Source organism: Petromyzon marinus, chromosome 8, assembly GCF_048934315.1.
Source record: "Petromyzon marinus isolate PM22_M1 ecotype Great Lakes invasive population chromosome 8, UKy_Petmar_22M1.pri1.0, whole genome shotgun sequence".
Classification (NCBI taxonomy): Eukaryota; Metazoa; Chordata; class Hyperoartia; order Petromyzontiformes; family Petromyzontidae; genus Petromyzon; species Petromyzon marinus.
Window position 1 is genome coordinate 14,066,823 of NC_133674.1, and position 22,263 is coordinate 14,089,085.

The 22,263-nt window shown below is 41.5% G+C and overlaps 1 protein-coding gene across 1 annotated transcript in view; it reads left to right on the forward strand.

Moving 5' to 3' along the window:
- The window catches only part of LOC116940253 (scavenger receptor cysteine-rich domain-containing protein DMBT1-like), a 38,214-nt gene extending 29,037 nt beyond the window's left edge, over positions 1–9,177 (forward strand). Inside the window, exons 41-47 of the mRNA XM_076065668.1 lie at positions 616–779; positions 1,272–1,325; positions 2,002–2,131; positions 2,806–3,065; positions 3,237–3,364; positions 4,573–4,775; positions 8,074–9,177. Of these exons, the coding sequence (XP_075921783.1) occupies positions 616–779; positions 1,272–1,325; positions 2,002–2,131; positions 2,806–3,065; positions 3,237–3,364; positions 4,573–4,737 (901 nt within the window). The 3' untranslated portion in view covers positions 4,738–4,775; positions 8,074–9,177. The remainder of the gene's footprint in view (positions 1–615; positions 780–1,271; positions 1,326–2,001; positions 2,132–2,805; positions 3,066–3,236; positions 3,365–4,572; positions 4,776–8,073) is intronic.
- The last annotated feature ends 13,086 nt before the right edge of the window (positions 9,178–22,263 follow it).

Genomic DNA, 22,263 nt, shown 5'->3' on the forward strand with positions numbered 1-22,263 from the left:
CATTCACTCCACTCACTCCACTCACTCCAATCACTCACTCACTCCACTCACTCACTCCACTCACTCACTCTACTCACTCCACTCACTCACTCCACTCATTCATTCACGTCGTGATTTTTGTTATTTTATTTTTTACCTTCGTGACTTTACCGAATAGAACCAAAGAGTATGAAGCAAAGATTTCAACTATAATCCCAACAACCTCAGTCCTTGTCAAATATGCAACAGCTACACACGATATCTGAACTTGTCTCAGACCTCCCATAGATCAATTTGGCCTTAAATGAGAATCTGGCATGGCATGCAAACATCAGCACTGAGTCGTGGTCTCCAGTTTCTGTGCAATGCCCGCACTAGTTGGTGCTTGCTATTCGCATTTGCCTCTATAGCCTATTAGGCTAAATGGTGGATCTCTATATTCTTGGTTCTTTCGGTAAAATCACGTTGAAGGGAAACAATAAAATAATAATACATATAAAACAATAAAATTCTCACGATGTTTCGACTGTAACGCAAACAGTCATCATCAGGTGTGAAAAACCAACGGCAAGAAACATTTGAAAGAAGTGTCACTTGGTGGATCTCTGTCTGAGTTAACGTCTGTTTGTGTTGTAGTCTATCCTGTGACTGCTTGAATGAACGTGTGGACATTTACGATGGAAACATCACAACCTCTGACACTAAATTGGCAACATTCTGTGGATCAGATGTCCCACCTGCAATCAGATCTCTCTACTCAAACATAACCTTGGTTTGGACTAAGCAACAAGTATTGGCAGGTTTGTTCCGTAGCATTTTCCACATTTTTGGTACTTGATATTATTCAGTGACTGTGTAAATTATTACAATGAAAATTATGACCCCATAGGTAGGACACAATGGAATTTTTTGCATGTGAAAGCTCCACACCGACTGCTTTTTAAAATATATCAATGTACACCAGGCCTTAATGATTGACTCCCTCTCCCCCAGCAGATTAATGATTTGTCACGATCTGGGATCAAAAGTGGAATTAAGAACCAATTTGTTTTATCCCATATTTAGTCTTGTTTGTATTGTTTATTTTTCTTATTTTTGCATAATTGTTTTGCTCAAGTAGAATAAATGCAGCATGAGTGTAATTTATATAATGTACATAAATAATTTATCGATTTCAATCAATCCATTGTTACATATCCAGTTTGTACATATTCACTATTTTCATTTTCAGGTGTGTATATGTTTGCATGTTTTTTTAAATTTGTTATTCTTATTTTGCTGTCTGATTCTAGGGAGAGGGTTTCAAGTGACGTATACGTCCGTGACACCCTTGGATCCCATTCGTGGTACGCACTTTATTGCATATAATTGTAACATAATATCAGTCTGCACAGAAAATATATACAGGTGCCATTAATCTGTGGTTGTAATTCAGGTGGCAATGCAGCTCTTGTCTTCGACGAATAGAAGCTGCATGGTCAGTTTCATTATTATAGTGTCATCCTCATAACTGAGCGTTGATGCCTATGGCAGATACTTTGAACCATTTGTGATCTTCAGCACCACACACATTGTTCCACGAACTGATCTTCTTCTTCTTCCCTTTTTCGATGATAATTTATCTATGTAGAACCATACTCATTCTTTTTAAGACACTTTTATAATGTGTCCTACTTTTCCATTTGTTTAACATCCCACTTCACAGCTATTGCTGGTTGTATGCTTTTGATCTCAACATGTATTTGATGATAGCAGCTAATTTTTTCAAGGGTTATGTAAACACATGACCTGATGTCTTGTCACACTTGCTCCATGTTGATGTGTTATTGCATATCCCGCTACACTTCACACCAAAGCCTTCGTATCGTAAGTCTCACTTTTCAATTTAATTCGTTTTCATGTGTAAAATATGAAACCTTTTCCGAGATTTAGATCAATCATTTAATATTTTTTGAATTGTTAATTGTTAATGTATTTGCTGCTGACGTCACTCAATCTTTTTATTATTATTTTATTTTTCAGCATGTGGCCAGGGCTCTCTCATTCAGACTCCTTGGCTTGCCAGTCTGGTCAATGGAAACGTTACATGTGATGCAACACTCATCGGCGATAGATGGCTGATAACAGCCGCTCACTGTACCCAGAATGCCAGGTATTTTGCCCCTTTTCTGTAACTCAGAGTATGGTACACGACCATTATTATTGCACAAATTTCTCCTGTACTTTTTATTTTATATCTGTGTAACACCTAGTTTCAAATAGCAGAGTTAAAATGTCATGTACACTGTAATTATTTACTGCCCTATCCATCGGGGGTGTACTTTACCTCACATCAAACATTTTAAAGGGCATCTCCTCTGCAGTGGCAGCTGTTACTGGACACAAGGTGACTCGCCAGTTATAATCCAATTTGGTATTTAAACGTGCAAAAACTCACTTTGTCATTGGTAAGTGGCAGACAATTGCAATTTAAGACACATTTATGGAATCTGTGCTTTGCAATTAGCAGAAGCCTCTGATAAATGCAGTGTCAAATGTATTCTATTTTTTTCTTGGCAAAGCTAGAAACAGACATGTGGTTCTTCAGGTGTGGTCTTTTTGGTGAATCTGTGTGGTGAGCATATCTTGTCTCAAGCTTTTTCCACGCACTACTTCGGGCATCGCCAGAAGTTGAATGCAGGTAAAGTGAAGATGTCCGCAGTAGTGCGTGGCACAAGCATTAGAGAACATGTGATCAACGCGCTGTCTGACATGGAAGACTACACTTGCATTAGGAGTGGGTGAAAACGCTTACAGTATGTGTTCTAATGCGGCGCTGTGTTGTAGCCTGCAGGTTCAAGGTTGGCAGGCTCTGCTGGGCCAGTACCCAGTCAATGGTGTCGTTCGCTTCCTACACAAGTTTGCGGTGCGGAGAATCATCGCACATGGGCAATTCTCCACATCACTCCCACAGGACTATGACTTGGCCCTGGTGGAGTTGGCACGCCGTGTACCCATTTCAGACATCGCCTCACCGGCTTGCGTCCCATCAGACAGCCCTAGTTTCCCCAGCACAACAACAACTTGCTACTTGACCTCCTACCCCGGTGAGACTTCGCTCAGTCAATGTCACCTGCAACTGAACACATACAGCACGAGAACTGCAGCGCCTGACTTGCTGGCAGGGCTTGAGATGTGCAATTGAAAGACGTTTAATTAATTTCGTGCTGTTTATGCATGCAGTTATTAATGCTCGTGTATATTTTAATATTTTTCAGCCTTTGCAAGCGGTGTTACAGTTCGCATCGTCCCACAAATAACCTGTGCATCGTCGAGCAATTATGGATCATCGGTGAATGTGAGGATGCTCTGTGCTGATGTCTCTAGTTACCCATCTGCATGTTGGGTAAGTCACATCTCAGATGCTGTTTAAACAAAATCCGTTCGCTCAGAAAACTGTGTTGTAATTGTGTTTGTAATTCTACACGCTTTGCGATTATTTCCATATCAGCATTTTATAACGATTGTTATTCCTTTTGCAGTGCTGAAAGGATGGTTCGTTAATAAAAAGTTAACTTTACGGTTTGAAAACATTCTGTATGTAGTATTCACATATTTAAATCAGTGCACGCCTTTACAATATTACACTACTTGCAGCAGCATCTCATTATGGCTCCTAGGCAAAATATGCTTTATTTTGATAAAATATTCATACATATATAAAGGTCTAATGTGATAGATATAAACGCATTCAACAATTATTTTGGAAACGCATCTACTTTGGTTGGTCAGATTATTGCAAATGGATTCACCATAATGCTCTTCATTAATGTATCTTGCCATAACTTCCCTTCTTGGCACAAAGAGCCCAACTGCTATGTAATATTGCATGCAGTGTAATACTGTATAGAGTTAAACTTCTCTCATTCATGTCGTAGAATTTCCCACTACTACTGGATGACTTCTTTTGTCTGTGCAGAAAAATGCGCACGTAGTAGGATGCACACAGCACTTCTGCGTGACTTATCGATGGATAAATGAACATTATAGATTGAATTTCCCACCACCTCATGGTGACTCATCTGCAAAGTTACACAGATGTATGTATGTTGAACTTATTTGACACCGTGCTAATCGGGGATGTGATTCGCAAATATAATTTCTCACATATCGCGCTTGTCCGCGGATAACACATTCCTGCGGAGGGAGCTGGTAGGAACGTTGGGTTGCTCGGTCAATGGCCAGGGTCAACGGCGGCACCACGTGGTGTATTCCGCAAATATGCCCGACTGTGTGGGCGGGCACAAGCCGGCGTGAGTAGGTTAAACGTTGAGTTTTATAAGGGCACCACGGGGTGACCAGCCCCTCCCCACCCAGCCCCACCCCTCCCACCCCCCACCCAGCCCCTCCCCACCCTCCCCTCCCCACCCCCACCCTCCCCTCTCCACCCAGCTCCACCCCTCCCATGTTTGGATGCACGACGCACGGACGGACACAATAATCCCCTGTGGGCTGGTGGTGTAACCAGGAGGTTCCTAACAGTAATAGGAGATGTGAGTGATAGAGCCATGGATAAGAGGAGTGTCACAGTATATATATTTTTTGTCATGGCAGGGCAACAAAGGAGGGGCAGTCTCCTGCTTGAACACTGATGGGCGGTTGTACGTGGTGGGGCTCGCCAGCTGGGGCCGCCAGTGCTCCCAGCCAGGCACTCCAGGAGTGTTCACCTTTATCTCCAAGTACAGCACCTGGATTAGCCAGCAGCAGCAGCAGGTGTAGAACAAACATTGGTGGCATCCACCTGCGGTACTGCGCACGTAAGTATGTGCTCTAATAATAACGATTCATAATTTAAACTTGTAATGCACTGCACAATATTCACTCGCTCTTGAAGAGAGACGAGCGGTAAAGCATCCAGGCGGTGAGCTGGTGCCAAATTACCCCCCTCCCCCATACCCCCCAAGCTCTGTGGTCCTCTATGTATTGAGATGTTATTGTCAGTTCGTAAGGGTTTACACGCAGGAGGAAACTGGAGCGCCCTGAGAAAACCCACACTTTTCCAAACACATGAAACGAGTGAAGTCCAACTTTGCTGTCCGACCTTGTCCTTGTAAGCCAGGTTATGGCACCTCGATGCATATGGGAAGGAAATTTCACAATTTGTCTGATCCACCAATCCTCACCTCCATACCGCTGGTATACAGACATACATACACCATCACCAACCGCAGGGAATGAGAGCCATCACTGCAGCCAATTGCACTTTGCACTGTGAGAGCTGGCCAAACGGATTGTAGCTGGCATCGCGTATTGCCAATTAATTACTATACTCTTTGGTTCTTTCGGTAAAGTCACGTAGGTAGAAAACAAATCACGACGTTTCGATCGCAACACAAGCGATCTTCATCAGGTGCGACAACCACAGCAAGAAAATGCTGAAGTCGGCGGGAGAGCTGCCGTGGCAAGAGGTTATATAGGTGAGAAAGGGGGAGGAGCAAGGGGGGAGAGAGAGGGGGGGTGTGGGGTAGGGGGAGGCCACGTGAGCGCTCGGGGAAAATGACGTGAGGCTGGGGGGGGGGGGAAGTGGGCGGGGCTAGAAGTGGGAGGGTGGTGCAAGAACAGATAGAGGACGTGAGGCTGGGCGGGGGGGGGGGCTAGAAGTGGGAAGGTGGTGGAAGAACAGATAGAGGACGTGAGGCTGGGCGGGGGGGGGGGAAGTGGGCGGGGCTAGAAGTGGGAGGGTGGTGGAAGAACAGATAGAGGACGTGAGGCTGGGGGGGAGGAAAGTGGGCGGGGCTAGCAGTACACCGGCAGGTAATGATGGAAACAACAACAAGTTAAGGCATTGCCTGGTTGATAACATCCTTCCAATGATTGTTCAATTTGTATCCATCTTCTCGGTTGAAGTTTTGTCTATGTTCATATATCTGGATGGCTTCATGAACAAACCTTTGATAGTAGCCCGAAGGTTTGCAGAGTGCCTTGGTCTCGGAAAAAAACAATATCATGCGAGCCCACAGCGTGGAATAGTGGTGGACATTATCCATTGTTGCTGGTGATGGTGAATGCGTGCTGTCATGGACATGGAAACGCCATAATTTGAACACGAAAAGTTTGCAATGTTTTATATTTTATGTTCACCACGATATGTTATGTAGGTGTAAGTGTTTAACGTCTCAGATAGTTTATAAAGATCACGCGATAAATCACGATATTTTTGCTAATCATTGCCAGTCAATACGTGAAATGATTTAATAAGTAGACTGTAAATTGCCTGATGCTGTATTGTCCCTGAAAAAGCCGTTACTAATGTAAACAAAAAGTAGATTATGTATGTATTAACTTGTGCATGTTAAGAAAAGGTGTATTGCAGAAGATCAGAGATCAAAGCCTTGTCACCAGTGATAGCCAATATTTTCATGGAGAAATTTGAATCAGACGCCATCCAGACTTCCACCCTCAGACCTTCCCTGTGGAAGAGATATGTGGATGACACTTTCGTCATTTGGCCACATGGCCTCCCAGCTCTGAACCTTTTCCTACACCACATCAATTCCAGACATCCTGCCATCAAATTCACCATGGAAGTGGAGAAAGATGGCAAGCTACCATTCTTAGACGTTCTGTTTGAGAGGAGACCTGATGACTCATTGGGGCATTCTGTCTACAGGAAACCCACCCACACAGATTCCTACTTGAAACCTGATTCCCACCACCACCCAGCCCAAAAGAATTCTCTCATCAAAACTTTATACCATAGGGCTCATTGCATTTCGGACCAACACCACCTGACCAGTGAATTAAAACATGTGCACCTGGCCCTCAAAAGGAATGGTTACTCTGACCGTACCATCCGCCAAGCTGTCTCTCCCTCCATACAGAAACAACCACTTGATACTCCGGTCGAAACCATCACACTTCCATATATAGCAGGCGTTACTAAAAAGATTTCCAAAATTCTAAACAAACACAAGATCCAGGTCCGGTTCAATACAGTACACAAAATTCGTGATCTGATCCCATCCGTGAAGGATGTCATTCCTGATTTACAGTACCCCCGGGTTTACAAATTGAGTTGTACCTGCGGTTATTGCTACATCGGTGAGACAAAGCGACATGTGTCTGACCGAATTCGCGAGCACAAATCAGATTTGAAACACGGCAAAACGTATTCTTCTGCCGTAGCTGATCACTGTTACAACGCTGTGAGGGATCACGATATAATTTTTTCCGATACCAAGGTTCTTTGCAAACCCACGGGCTTTTATCAGAGATTTGTTCATGAAGCAATTCAGTTCTACAAACACAGACACAATTTCAACCGAGAGGATGGTTTCAAATTAAGCAACCATTGGAAAGATGTTCTAAATCGAACTAAACATTAAACTAATTTCAATGGTACAGTATATTTTTCGAGTAGTAGTACCCCAAACGTTCGCAGCTCTTATAAATTCCCATTTTCACACCATCAATAGGTAAAATCCCCCTCCCCCCTTTCCCCCACCCCCCTCGCCAAACTGCATGTCCACCGGCACGTACACCACCTCTTTGCTCGCACACAGGTCCGATGTCTGAGCGTGGTTGTGTTTCGCTAAATTCTCCTGTTTGATGAGTACTAGGTGCCTCGGTGAATGTATATACTCTGACTTTAACATAGCTATTTCTGTGACCAGTTACTAGCTAATCACTCAGCTATTTAAATGCTAAATTCGATGCTAATTCCTTTGTCAAGAGGCACCTCTGCGGATGTGTATACTTTAACTTAGCTATTTCTATGAGCAATCTCAATGCTAAATTATATGCTAATTCCTTTGTCAAAGCCCGTGGTCTTCTTCTTCTTCTCACACAGCTTAAATGTCGTGATCTAAGCGTGGCTTCTTCCACTCCAGCGCTGTCCTCCAGACAGGCTCGTCCCTTCACCTGATGAAGGCCGCTTGTGTTGTGGCCGAAACGTCGTGATTTTTTGTTATTTTATTTTCTCCTACGTGACTTTACCCAATAGAACCAAAGAGTATGGATCCTAGCAGTCACGAAAGCTTTAAATCTAGAACCTGCATATATTGTTGTTTCTTGATGAGGACATTTCTCTAATTTTGTTTTGTGTTGTTCCTGTAGTAATTTCCCCTCGCTTGGGGCTGTGGATCAAGTACTCGGACAGCAAACGGAATAGCAAATAATGTGCACTCACCACTCCCTCTTACAACGTACCCCTCTTCAACACTCCTTATCGTAATCACGCCAGTGTTGTACTGCACACCTCAAACTCGTTTTAGTAAGGCGTCACGTCTAAATGTTAACGATTGACACACTGATCAACTGGTAAAAGGTTTAAAACAATACATGAATGCATGATCAACCAAATTTCTGAAAACATGCAATTTCAAAGTGTGCATTTAGTTTATATAATGCTGCTTATAGATCAGTTATTTGTTAAGACATGTTTGACACATAATCGACATTGACATCCTTGTTTGCGCACGATATGCTTAATTATCTAAGAATTATCTGTCATTGCCAAAAGCCATTTATCCACTAACCAACTTACAAATTCCTCATCAGTGCTGTGACGGATGTAAATTATGTAACCAAATGCAGATGATGCCATCCAATTTAAAATAACTCAGTCACTCGAATGTCACCTTACATTGCGTCGTATTACATTGTATAATACAATTAACCTTGAATACATGTAAGTAGCAATATGGTTTATATTACCACTCGGCATATGATGGGCACTACGAAAGTATCTACATATAATGTATTGTCTCCACATAGTGCGGCATATTCTCACAGTAACTAATTTTACATCGGACATGATCCACTTCACTGCTACTCCATTCTAATCTTTTTCTGAGGCAATATATAACATTGCCATATGCAATTATTACTTAGATTTACGGAAATTTAGCATGTATTACTAATTAACCCAATTTAAACCTCAAAATAATCTTGAAGTACCATATTTCGCTAACTTCCTTATGCAATTCGTTTTTTGTGAGGAAGTTAAGGCATCTTAAATCCTGTCAAGCATGGTATATTTTGTTCTCTTGTGTGATTTCACAATGAATATTTTCTGTCGTTCAATGCATCCAATGAATCTGAAACGTGCATGTTTACTATGATTTTACGATTATTATTGGTGACAGGGATAAAAAATAATATTTATTAGTTTTAAATAATTCAGTGTATTATGAATATAGAATAAAGCAATACAAAGCATTGGTGTGTGTCTTCGCGTCTCCATGGAGCAATACGAGGAAAATAATAATGGAAAAGTGAAATAGTTGTTAAATATTTAAATTCACCAAGTGTAGCATTCACCAACTCCTCCTGTAAGCACCACAACAACAGTTGCCATTTGCCACTAAGTGGCGTTGTCATTACCATGGTGTTCGTGCCAGGCGATATGCACTTTGAGGCCATGTGAAAAGTATGAACGGTTCACTGGCAGGAGGCCGTGAGACAGAAGCGGGCTTCATGCGTTCACTGAGATGACTGGCATTTGCCACATTCCCACACTCACCACTGCTGGCTTGCTATGATGTAACCACCAGACACGGCTAATTGCTGCGAGAATTTTATTCACACTGATATAATTTCACCTATAGAATAAAAATGTATGTTTTATGCATTAAAATATCATTTGAATACCGATTAGAAATGCTTCGACAAACACAATTAAAAACACAGAAGCTTTAAGCTATTTTTTAAAATGTAAAACGTGTAAATGAAATTGATATAGGCTGCAAAAATATAAATATAATTGTATTAACACTCACACTAAATACTGTATATATGTATAAACATAAAATTATCCAGCAGACTGGAATGGTCACATACCAACATGTGTTTCCTACACTGTAGTTACATGAATTTGATTGTGTTTCTGGCACATTCTTTTTAATATATATCAGCACATCTTTCAATATGGCACTATATTTCGTCTGATTTATGATAGATTTCTTGGGTTAGAACAGGGGTCCCCAACCCCCGGGCCACGGACTGGTACCGGTCCGTGCCGTTCGGAACCGGGCCGCACAGCAGGAGGTGAGCGGTGGGCGAACGAGCGAAGCTTCATCATCTGTTATTGACAGATGATGGAGCTTCATCATCTGTTATTGACAGCCGCTCCCCATCGCTCGCATTACCGTCTGAGCTCTGCCTCCTGTCAGATCAGCGGCGGCATTAGATTCTAATAGGAGCGCGAACCCTACTGTCAACTGCGCATGCGAGGGATCTAGGTTGCGCACTCCTTATGAGAAGTCCATTATTTTATTGACCACTTCCGTCCACGCCTCTTTCCCGCACTGCGCACTCGTCTCAGTCACAGTTTTGGTAAGCCCACAAGCTAATCCCTAGTAGCCAAAAAGAGTAAAAAAGAAACGTCGCTGGAGAGCTTCTTTGAAAAGGGGGGAAAGACCCAATGATGACCGCCCCCCCCCCCGGTCCGTGATAAAATAGTCTTCCACGAAACCGGTCCCTGGTGCCCTGGTTAGGCCACTTAATTGTCTGACCAAATCCATGCTGTTAAGTGGCTCCCACCATCTGACACAGACAAACAAATTGCCACGTTGTCTACAAGCATTTAACTTGCAGATGATTATTGTTTTGGCTCACCGGTAAGTTCAAAGGACAATACTCACAACCAATTTGATTAATTTGATATGACGTTTTGTTTGAAACTATATCACTATTTAAAACTTTTTTTTTAATTACCAGATAGGCTCACTGAGCTATAAGCTCTTTTTCAGAAGCGACGTGGCCACAAACGGTAGCTCAACGAAGTGGCTTACACGTGGAAAGTTATTACAGCCAAATACAGTACTCTAAACGCATCATCAGGAAAACATCCAGATATTCAGAGTAGCAATCCATAAAGTCAAGATAATTTTGACTTTCTTGATTGTGGTAAACATCAGTATGTGGCCTTACACAAATAAATAAATTATCAATCGTAATATTCTATGGTTCTTTCGGTAAAGTCACGTAGATAGAAAAAATAATCATACTTTTATAATTTTTTATTCACTTTATTTTCATTTTTTTATTTTATTGTTATTTTTCCTATCTACGTGACTTTACCAAAAGAACCATAGAATATGAATTTCTGCAGTCACGAATGTTTTAAGTCAAAATCAATCGTAATATTTACTGATCAAACCCTATGCTTTAAGTATAGATTGTTTAATACTAGTAGGAACGAAGTTGTAAACTGAGTGTACCAGCCTGCAATAGATTAATGCGTCCGTCCGTCCGTCCCCTTTCAATACTTTAACGAAGTGAAATCTCGTGCTGTTGGGTGTAAAAAAATTCCAATGTTCCTACCAGCCCACCCTGCAAGGACCTGTTCTTTAATTTTAGTTTAAACACCATGCACGGATTTGAATAAAGATATTTAAATTGAGGAGTAATTTATATACAGCCATGGAAATGTACTCCCTTAGAACAAGCCATGCTGGAAAGTCATTTCCCATTCCCTACACCATCCCCATCACCGACGTCATCTGCAGGGGGATTCTCATTTCCTTCGAGCTGCCCCTCAATGCGCATCTCTCCCAGGCGTACAGCGATCCTGTCGCTCAGGTGCAGGTAGTCCGCACGGAGTTCGCTGAAGTTCCAACTCCATCATTTCCTTCTCTCGGAGCGCATCCCGAGCCAGCTCCTCCTCCTGAAGCAGAGCCTCCCTGCTTCGTCTAGCTTCAGCTTCTGCCTGCACCCTTGCTCTGTTGGTCTCAGCCACCTCTCTCCGCAGAAGCTGCTTGTCTGCTCGAGGAATCCAAATAAAGTGAAAATCTAAATGTAAACACATTTGTTTGGATGTATGTTGAACTTAGTTTTTGAACCGCTTTTGCACCATGCACAGCCAACCGTGCTAATCGGAGGTGCTAATCGGAATTGTTTCATTGTGTGCAGTCATTTTTCATGAGGGTGAGACCATCAACTCGTCACACTTCAGAACCCCAATTTCATGATGGATAACTGAACCTGGATTCATACCCAGATTCTCAGTAGTGCCAACGGATCGCTCTGATCGGTTCGCTGCCTGCCCAACTCGGGTGACCCTTCTCTATTGGTGTCTCCTAGCCAATGGTTTCCACTTTGCATGCTTCCTCACAACCAAAAACGGCAGTTGGAATCCCATTATATTATCATTCGCTCAATTGAATGCTATGCTTTTGTCCAATGTGGATTTTTGAAGGTATTTTTTGCGGCAACTACAACACTCATTATGCTTTTTCTACCCACGTGATCGAGTGTCGGAAACCTGCGGCTCCAGAGCCGCGTGTGGCTCGTTCAAGACTGCTTCGTGACTCGTTATTTTTAAAGGACCGTCTCGTATTCACCACATGCATTGCGGCTCTTAAACATTGTGTTTTGTGTTTTTTACCGAATTCGATTTTTTCTTTGGCTCTGTTTGTTATTTTGGTTGCTGACCCCTGCACATGATGAACAATGCCATATTTGTTAAATGTGTGTGTTTTTTTACGTGGCTTATGAGTTTCTTTACAATACATATCTATAAATATAAAAATAGGCATATGTAAAAACTGAAAAAAATTGACTGCTCGCTTCAAGGAGACTTCCAAAAGGAATTGTAAAATAAACTGTAAAGGGACCCAACATACCTGGCTGCTGCCATGATGTGAAATATCACAGGCGAATAACTTATTTTGTTCTATAGTTGTTTGACCATACTTCCCCATTATTGTCAATGCACATTCGAGGAGAAGAGGGCGGGGGAAAACGAGACAAGATTTAGATATCAATCGTCACTGATATGCAAAGTCAGGTGCATATCAGTAATATTTACTGAGAAAACCCTATGCTTTCAGTATAGATTGTTTAATCTTTAATTTTAGTTTAAACACCATGAACGGATTTGAATAAACATGTTTAAATTGAGGAGCAATTTATATACAGCCATGGAAATGTACTCTCTTAGAACAAGCCATGCTGGAAAGTAATTTCCCATTCCCTACTCGATCCCCATCACGGACGTCATCTGCAGGGGGATTCTCATTTCCTTCGAGCTGACCCCCAATGTGCATCTCTCCCAGGCGTACAGCGATCCTGTCGCTCAGGTGCAGGTAGTCCGCACGGAGTTGCTGAAGTTCCAACTCCATCATTTCCTTCTCTCGGAGTGCATCCCGAGACAGCTCCTCCTCCTGAAGCAAAGCCTCCCTGCTTCGTCTAGCTTCAGCTAAACGAAGCAGGGAGCTACCTCTCTCCGCAGAAGCTGCTTGTCTGCTCGAGGAATCCAAATAAAGTGAAAATCTAAATGTAAAGACATATTTGTTTGGATGTATGTTGAACCGCTTTTGCACCATACACAGCCAACCGTGCTAATCGGAGGTGCTAATCGGAATTGTTTCATTGTGTGCAGTCATTTTTATGAAGGTGAGACCATTAACTCGTCACACTTCAGAACCCCAATTTCATGATCGATAACTGAACCAGGATTCATACCCAGATTCCCAGTAGTGCCAACGGATCGCTCTGATCGGTTCGCTGCCTGCCCACCTCGGGTGACCCTTCTCTATTGGTGTCTCCTAGCCAATGGTTTCCACTTTGCATGCTTCCTCACAACCAAAAACGGCAGTTGGAATCCCATTATATTATCATTCGCTCAATTGAATGCTATGCTTTTGTCCAATGTGGATTTTTGAAGGTATTTATCGCAGCAACTACAACACTCATTATGCTTTTTCTACCCACGTGATCGAGTGTCGGAAACCTGCGGCTCCAGAGCCGCATGTGGCTCGTTCAAGACTGCTTCGTGACTCGTTATTTATAAAGGACCGTCTCGTATTCACCACATGCATTGCGGCTCTTGAAAGATTGTGTTTTGTGTTTTTTACCGAATTAAACTTTTTTCTTTGGCTCTGTTTGTTATTTTGGTTGCTGACCCCTGCACATGATGAACAATGCCATATTTGTTAAATGTGTGTATTTTTTTCGTGGCTTATGGGTTTCTTTACAATACATATCTATAAATATAAAAATAGGCATATGTAAAAACTGAAAAAAATGACTGCTCGCTTCAAGGAGACTTCCAAAAGGAAATGTAAAATAAACTGTAAAGGGACCCAACATTCCTGGCTGCTGCCATGATGTGAAATATCACAAGCGAATTACTTATTTTGTTCTGTAGTTGTTTGACCATACTTCCCCATTATTGTCAATGCACATTCGTGGAGAAGAGGGCGGGGGGAACCGAGAACAGATTTAGATATCAATCGTCACTGATATGCAAAGTCAGGTGCATATCAGTAATATTTACTGAGAAAACCCTATGCTTTCAGTATAGATTGTTTAATCTTTAATTTTAGTTTAAACACCATGAACGGATTTGAATAAACATGTTTAAATTGAGGAGCAATTTATATACAGCCATGGAAATGTACTCTCTTAGAACAAGCCATGCTGGAAAGTCATTTCCCATTCCCTACTCGATCCCCATCACGGACGTCATCTGCAGGGGGATTCTCATTTCCTTCGAGCTGACCCCCAATGTGCATCTCTCCCAGGCGTACAGCGATCCTGTCGCTCAGGTGCAGTTAGTCCGCACGGAGTTGCTGAAGCTCCAACTCCATCATTTCCTTCTCTCGGAGTGCATCCCGAGACAGCTCCTCCTCCTGAAGCAAAGCCTCCCTGCTTCGTCTAGCTTCAGCTAAACGAAGCAGGGAGCCACCTCTCTCCGCAGAAGCTGCTTGTCTGCTCGAGGAATCCAAATAAAGTGAAAATCTAAATGTAAAGACATTTGTTTGGATGTATGTTAAACTTTTTTGCCTTTGAACCGCTTTTGCACCATGCACAGCCAACCGTGCTAATCGGAGGTGCTAATCGGAATTGTTTCATTGTGTGCAGTCATTTTTTATGAAGCTGAGACCATTAACTCGTCACACTTCAGAACCCCAATTTCATGATGGATAACTGAACCAGGATTCATACCCAGATTCTCAGTAGTGCCAACGGATCGCTCTGATCGGTTCGCTGCCTGCCCAACTCGGGTGACCCTTCTCTATTGGTGTCTCCTAGCCAATGGTTTCCACTTTGCATGCTTCCTCACAACCAAAAACGGCAGTTGGAATCCCATTATATTATCATTCGCTCAATTGAATGCTATGCTTTTGTCCAATGTGGATTTTTGAAGGTATTTATCGCAGCAACTACAACACTCATTTTGCATTTTCTACCCACGTGATCGAGTGTCAGAAACCTGCGGCTCCAGAGCCGCGTGTGGCTCGTTCAAGACTGCTTCGTGACTCGTTATTTATAAAGGACCGTCTCGTATTCACCACATGCATTGCGGCTCTTGAAACATTGTGTTTTGTGTTTTTTACCGAATTCGATTTTTCTTTGGCTCTGTTTCTTAATTTGGTTGCTGACCCCTGCACATGATGAACAATGCCATATTTGTTAAATGTGTGTGTTTTTTCTTTAACGTGGCTTATGAGTTTATTTACAATACATATCTATAAATATAAAAATAGGCATATGTAAAAACTGAAAAAAATTGACTGCTCGCTTCAAGGAGACTTCCAAAAGGAATTGTAAAATAAACTGTAAAGGGACCCAACATTCTTGGCTGCTGCCATGATGTGAAATATCACAGGCGAATTACTTATTTTGTTCTGTAGTTGTTTGACCATACTTCCCCATTATTGTCAAAGTACATTCGTGGAGAAGAGGGCGGGGGGGACCGAGAACAGATTTAGACACCAATCGTCACTGATATGCAAATTCAGGTGACCCAATTCCATACAAGATCTGGCTCTGCCATTCATCTATGCCAACGAGGCATGTGAAAGGATCATCCAGAGCATCCGGCGTACCTGATGCTCTTTAGACAATAAGTAGTCCGGGTGAGCATTTTTATATGGACATAAAATACAATACTCTTCATACAAGCGAGCTGCGGTCAGGCACGCAGTACAGTGAACCCTCTGTATGCGCGAGGGTTGCGTTCTTGAACGTGCACGTGAATGCAGAAACTTCGTTCCAATGGGAAAAATGTGGTTACGTTCCTAGTACGCTGAACATAGGGGTGGAAATGGTAAATGTTTAATAACGATGACTACAATGAAATAATAACTAACAATGTGCTTTGAATTACGGTTGATGATGATGAGGAATTGAGGAGGACGACGCCTCGGGAGATGCGGGTGCTGAATGACAACCCACGGTCAGTTGTTGTTGTTGTCATTTTATAACCTCGGGCAGCGCCGACCGCACTGCTTTCACTCGATCGCGTTCGCGTAGCACGAGCGCACGTGCTAAGTGAACATGCGAGAGTCTCGGGGTTGCCGTGAGTCTCGCAGCCGAGGGAGGCGCGCTCAATCTTCGCAAGTTTCAAATGAACCTTGTGGCGATGCCATAGTTATACCCCCGGGCTCTCGCACGATGTCCGTGACGCAGTCATTTTTAGTCCGTTGATGGTCGGCGATGCGGCAATCGACTCATCACGACGAGCCGCGCACGATGATGCACCACCGCCACGGTGCGTACCGCGAGCGATCAGGGTTTCAGCGCAATCGTCCTCGCTGGGTTTCGACATCGCGGAGTGGCAGCGATGTCGGATTTGATTGGTTACCCCCAGTTGCGGAGTTTAAGTACACCCCTGGAACAAAAGAGTGTCCCAGAAATACAACATTTAATTGCCTCGGGCCATTTTGTATTAATTGGTTTCGCCACGAGGATGAAACGTAGCAAACGTTCTGCGGTGATTTTTGCACGACGGAATGCCCTCGCAATTGCTGGAGACCGGCGGGTCGTGAAGAGGCAATTTAGTATACATTAAAGTAACTCGCGAATATGCAAAACTCGCGCTTGACGAGGGTTCACTTGCAATATGTGACTTTGAGCACAAAGCACACGATTTGTGCCCCCTTCACGGTGATGTATGAGAATTGATCATATTTCAATAACATCCGTTTTCAAGAAAAGTTCATTACAAATCTATACCACTGTTTCAATGCCATGATATGTTTCACTGTGGGTGCTGACTATATAGCATAGCACGGACCGTGTTCTTCAAGCCGTCCAGGAGCCAGGTTTGATTGCACCTCTGATAAGCGCGGATGGCTACGTGCAGTGCGATAGAAGTTCAATGTCCAACACACATACGTATTCCAATACTGATTGTATTTTGTTGGGCGATCACATTGTTATAAAGGTCACAGTGTATTTTTTTTGTTATTTCTTTCGTTTTTGTACACGTAATAGTTGTAACAATTCAAACTGCATTTAATTTAATATACTGTAGATAACTAACTTAGGGGCCGTCCATAAATGACGTCAAGCACCTAGGCGGAGGGGGGGTCAGATATTTGTGACGATGTGTGACGAGTGGGGGGGGGGGGGTTGAGAAATGTGACGTCACAGCAAAATGCGCAACTTTAAATAAATATAGACAACACGTTCTACTTAATTAAATATACTTTTTAATAAATGTTTTCTCCTACAACATCAGAGTGCAGCGCCACATTAAATACGCACTACAATGACAATAGTTTAGAGCGATTTGAAGCATGTTTTAATTTTCTTTGGGGGGGGGGGGTGGCAGAGCTTTGTGACGTCATATTTGAGGGGGGGGGTCTGACTTTTTGTGACGCCGTGTGACGAGGGGGGGGGGTCATCCAAAATCGCGTGACGTCATTTATGGACGGCCCCTTAGCAGTCAGGTTTTGTTTTTTACTAATTAAAGTGTGCATCACACAAAACACGTGATGAATCATGACTTGCCATGCTGTTTTACAATATTAAACACGGTGAGAGCTAATTGAGCTCATAGAGTACAAGGAGAGACTTTTTGTACTTTATGTACTCCAGATATTTATGAACATGTTACACTTGTTTGTAAGCTACAATAATACATCAGCCAGCTGATTTTTTTTATGACTTTCAGTGGAAAGGGATTTCCTACATTTGTACTTAATCAACAAAAGTTGTATGTAAAGAATCAATAAGCACAAGATGAAACAAATATAATTTTTAAATATGATAATTTGCAATACCCAAACACTCTTCATGCTATTGGAATATATAAAAAAAATACAATCCTCAAATAAGTTCAACAATGCTGGTGTGTTGTTATATTTAATCTAAACTTAATTTTTATTACAGTATTTGTGTACAAGATTAAATTAATATTTGACGATGAATGTTAATGGGGTTGTTACCTCCTTTTGTATTTCCATCACTTTATCTTGAGTTATTACTACTTTTCTCTCTCAGATATCAACTTACAATGTTCGTCCAAGTATAGACATAAAATCCTGAATATTGACTTCTTAGGAAATTCAATAGCTGCATTGTTAACACAAATAATCAACGTGTGCAGTACATTGCAAACGTGAATAGTGCAGATTTTAATGCAGTTCACAAAGCACTATTCCACATTAAACTATTTAAGACATTCGCTCAGTTCATTGCACGCACACATTAAGCAAGGGTGGCAAATGGGATATCTTTATGTTTTTTTAATGGAGTTCAAGTTTATCTACCTGAATAAAGCTGGAACAAATATCAAATCATTTGGCATCAATAGTGAATCATTTATAGTTTCATGTTCTGAGATGTCGATATCCCAAATAAAAAATCATTTTTCAGTAATCTTTTCTATTCCCATGAATCAACAATGGATTGGCCAAGTGGTTTCCAGTTCTGAGCTTGCTGGCAACCAAACACGGAAGTTTAAATCCCAAAGTAATTTTCTCAATTGATTGCTATTCTTTTGTCCAATGTGGCTGTTTGAACGTACTTCTCACAGTAACTACAACAATGATTGTGATGTTCTACCCACATGATGAACAATTTCATATCTGTTAAATGTCGTTTATATGTGGCTTATGAATTTCTGTACAATATCTGTATATAAATATACAAATAGGCAAGTATTGAAATACGTAACAAAAAAATAACAGCAAAAAAATGGACTGGTTGCTTCAAGGAGACTTTTCAAAGGAATTGTAAAATAAACTGTCATGGGCACCAAAATTCCTGGCTGCTGCCATGATGTGAATTATCATCTGAAACTGTTTTTGTTTCTGTCGTTGTTTGACCATACTTCCCCTTTCTTGTAAATGCACATTCGTGGAGAAGAGGGCGTGGGAAACCGAGAACAGATTTAGATATCAATCGCAACTGATATGCAAAGTCAGGTGACGTACAAGCAAACATGTCTGGCTTTGTGATTCGTCTATATAAACACGGCAGGTGAGAGGAGCAGCCAGAGCATCCGACGTACCTGATGCTCTTTCGACACTGCGTCGTCAGGTGAGCGTTTCATTTGGACATAAAATAGAATAATCTTCACACAAGCTAGCCACAATCAGGCACGCAGCACTATGTGTATATCTAACATGTAGTACGTGATTTTTACCCCTCATGGTGAGGTATAATAATTAATATTTCGACGAACATTTGTTTTTCTGAATGATTATTACATACTTATATCGCTGTTTCAATGCCATCATAGGCTTCACTGTAGGTGCTGACTATAGCTTAGCATGCAGTGTGTTCTTTAAGCCAATCAGGAGGCAGATTCGATTGCATTCCATCAATTCTTATTGTATTTATTTTTTCTTGTTATTTATTTTGCTATTGTATACGTAATAGTTGTAACAATTCTAAATGAATTTGATTTGGTATACTATAGATAACTAACTTAGCAGTCGGTTCTCTTTACTAATTAAAGGGTGTATTACACAAAACACATGATGTATCTTGGCTTGCCATGCTGTTTGTTGACACCATGTATACATTCTTACAGACTATATAAGCATGCTGCATAGATATCGCATAAAGTGTGAAACAAGGTGAAAGCTCATTGAGATAATAAAGTACATAATCGGAGGTAAAGTAATTTATGTAACATAGGTGCATACAAAAAGTGTGTCCATTATTTTCGTCTCCCCCCTCCTCTTTCCGAACATAGATGGACTCGTCCATCTGAATAACTGCCAAATCGCTCTCTGTGGTGCTAACGTTTAAAAAAACGCCACTTTTTTCAAATTTTCTTGTTGTGGTTTTCACACCAGATGATGATTGCTTGTGTTGCAGTCGAAACGCCGTGAGAATGTAATTTTTTATATATATTTATTTTATTGTTTCCCTTCTACGTGACTTTGCCGAAAGCACCAAGAATATGAATCACTGCAGTCACGAAAGCTTTAAATAAAAAAAGTATAGGATTTATTGCAGTCCACAAAGCACAATTCCTAATTTAAACTAAAGTATATCATAAATGCAATCATCTGTGTTCAATTAAACAAGGACGGTGAATGTATCTTTAGGCTTTTCAATGCAGATTATGTTAATATATCTGACTAAAGCTTAAACCACGAACAAATTATTTGGCATCAATATAGAGTTTGATGTTCTGAGATGTCGATATCCAAAAAGTGTGCATTTATTTCAATAATCGTATATCTTGCCATTAAATCAACACAAGATTGCCCAAGTGGTTTCCAGTTTCCTGGCTTCATGACAACCAAACATGGCAGTTTGAATCCCATGAACATTGTCTCGATTGAATGCTATTCTTTTGTCCAATGTGGATTTTTTTACGTACTTCTCTCAGTAACTAAAAAAATAATTGTGCTTTTCTATCTACATGATGAACAAATTTATATCAGTGACTGACATCTGATTCGCTTCTGGGCTTGCCTAGATCGACTCGGCCTGAAATGAGGACCTGGTGGGGTGTATAAAGATCAGAACTGGGGAAAAAAAAAGTGGTGATGTAACAGTGCTTGCCCCAACAGTGTGTTGGGGCAAGGGTTCTTTGTCTTTGTTGTTTAAACCAAGGTGCGAGTAAAACCAGGACATCATGTGGTCTGGTGTCATTGTGGTCCTCGTCCTCACGATCCAGGCTGTGGCAGCTCAGCAAGGTATGATGATACAATCCCACCACTCTGAAGGTATATATGTGCAATTCACTCTTTATACGGTACTCATGATGACATTCGATTTCACAGAACAAGTTATCACAAATCAATGCCTTAATGACACAAATATAGAAACATTTACTCAAACATACATGATATACATTGTAAATGAATCGTTCTGAGTCGCATTCACACCTTTAAACAGATGCAGCACTGTCATAGTACTACTTGTCAACACGAAGATGAGAATAAATGAAACACCACCATTGTGGTCCGAAAAACAAATATAATTTGGTAAACTATGTGTAGCTGAAACACGCATATTGATAAAACTGCGATGGGTAGGGTTTCCTGTATTTGTATATTAAATACATATGATGTGAGAACCAAACGACAACATTTTTAAAACAAGTATATTAACATTTACATATGGGTGTGTTGAGGTTGCAATTATTTTAATGCATTTAACACCCCCTTTCCAGAATCAGCCATTCGCCTGATTGGAGGAGTAGGCCCATGTCAAGGCAGAGTGGAGGTCTACTATGCTGGGTCCTGGGGCACGGTCTGTGATGATTTCTGGGACATCAATGATGCCCAGGTTGTCTGCCGAAAGGTCGGCTGTGGAGCTGCTCGTTCTGCCCTATCAAATGCCTACTTTGGTCAAGGCATTGGCACCATCTGGCTGGATGATGTCAGATGCAATGGTTCTGAATCCTTTCTGGGAACATGTTCTCATCGCCCATGGGGACAGCATGACTGTAGCCACAGTGAAGATGCTAGCGTCATTTGCAGCGGTGAGTACATCTCAAAATATGTTTTTATAAAAGTTCCAAATGTTATTTTTCTCATATTAAATGGTCATGTTTTGCTGTATATTATATAAATTACAAAATGTTCATTCAGTATATTGACTTTTTTTCGGTCAATTCAATACCACTTTTAACATGAGACATCTTCATTGGTTACAGCTCAAACAAGTACATCAACCGCTACGACGCAGCCAACAACTCAACACCCTGGTGAGTATAACTTTGTCAATAAATATAGATGCATATTCATCCCTTCATGAAATCAAAAGTTGGTTGTAAATAGGGGTCAATGTAATAAATTAACCACAACCATATTTTTTAAAATTTTGTATTTTCAATTAATCAAAGTTGGGAAAGATTAAACATCAGGATCTCACAATGGTATATATTAAAGCTTGACAATTTTTTCAGTGTACATTTCTTGAATCCACAGAGACAGCCATTCGCCTGGTTGGAGGAGGAGGCCCATGTCAAGGCAGAGTGGAGGTCCTCTATTCTGACTCCTGGGGCACGGTCTGTGATGATTTCTGGGACATCAATGATGCCCAGGTTGTCTGCCGAAAGGTCGGCTGTGGAGCTGCTCTTTCTGCCCCATCAAATGCCTA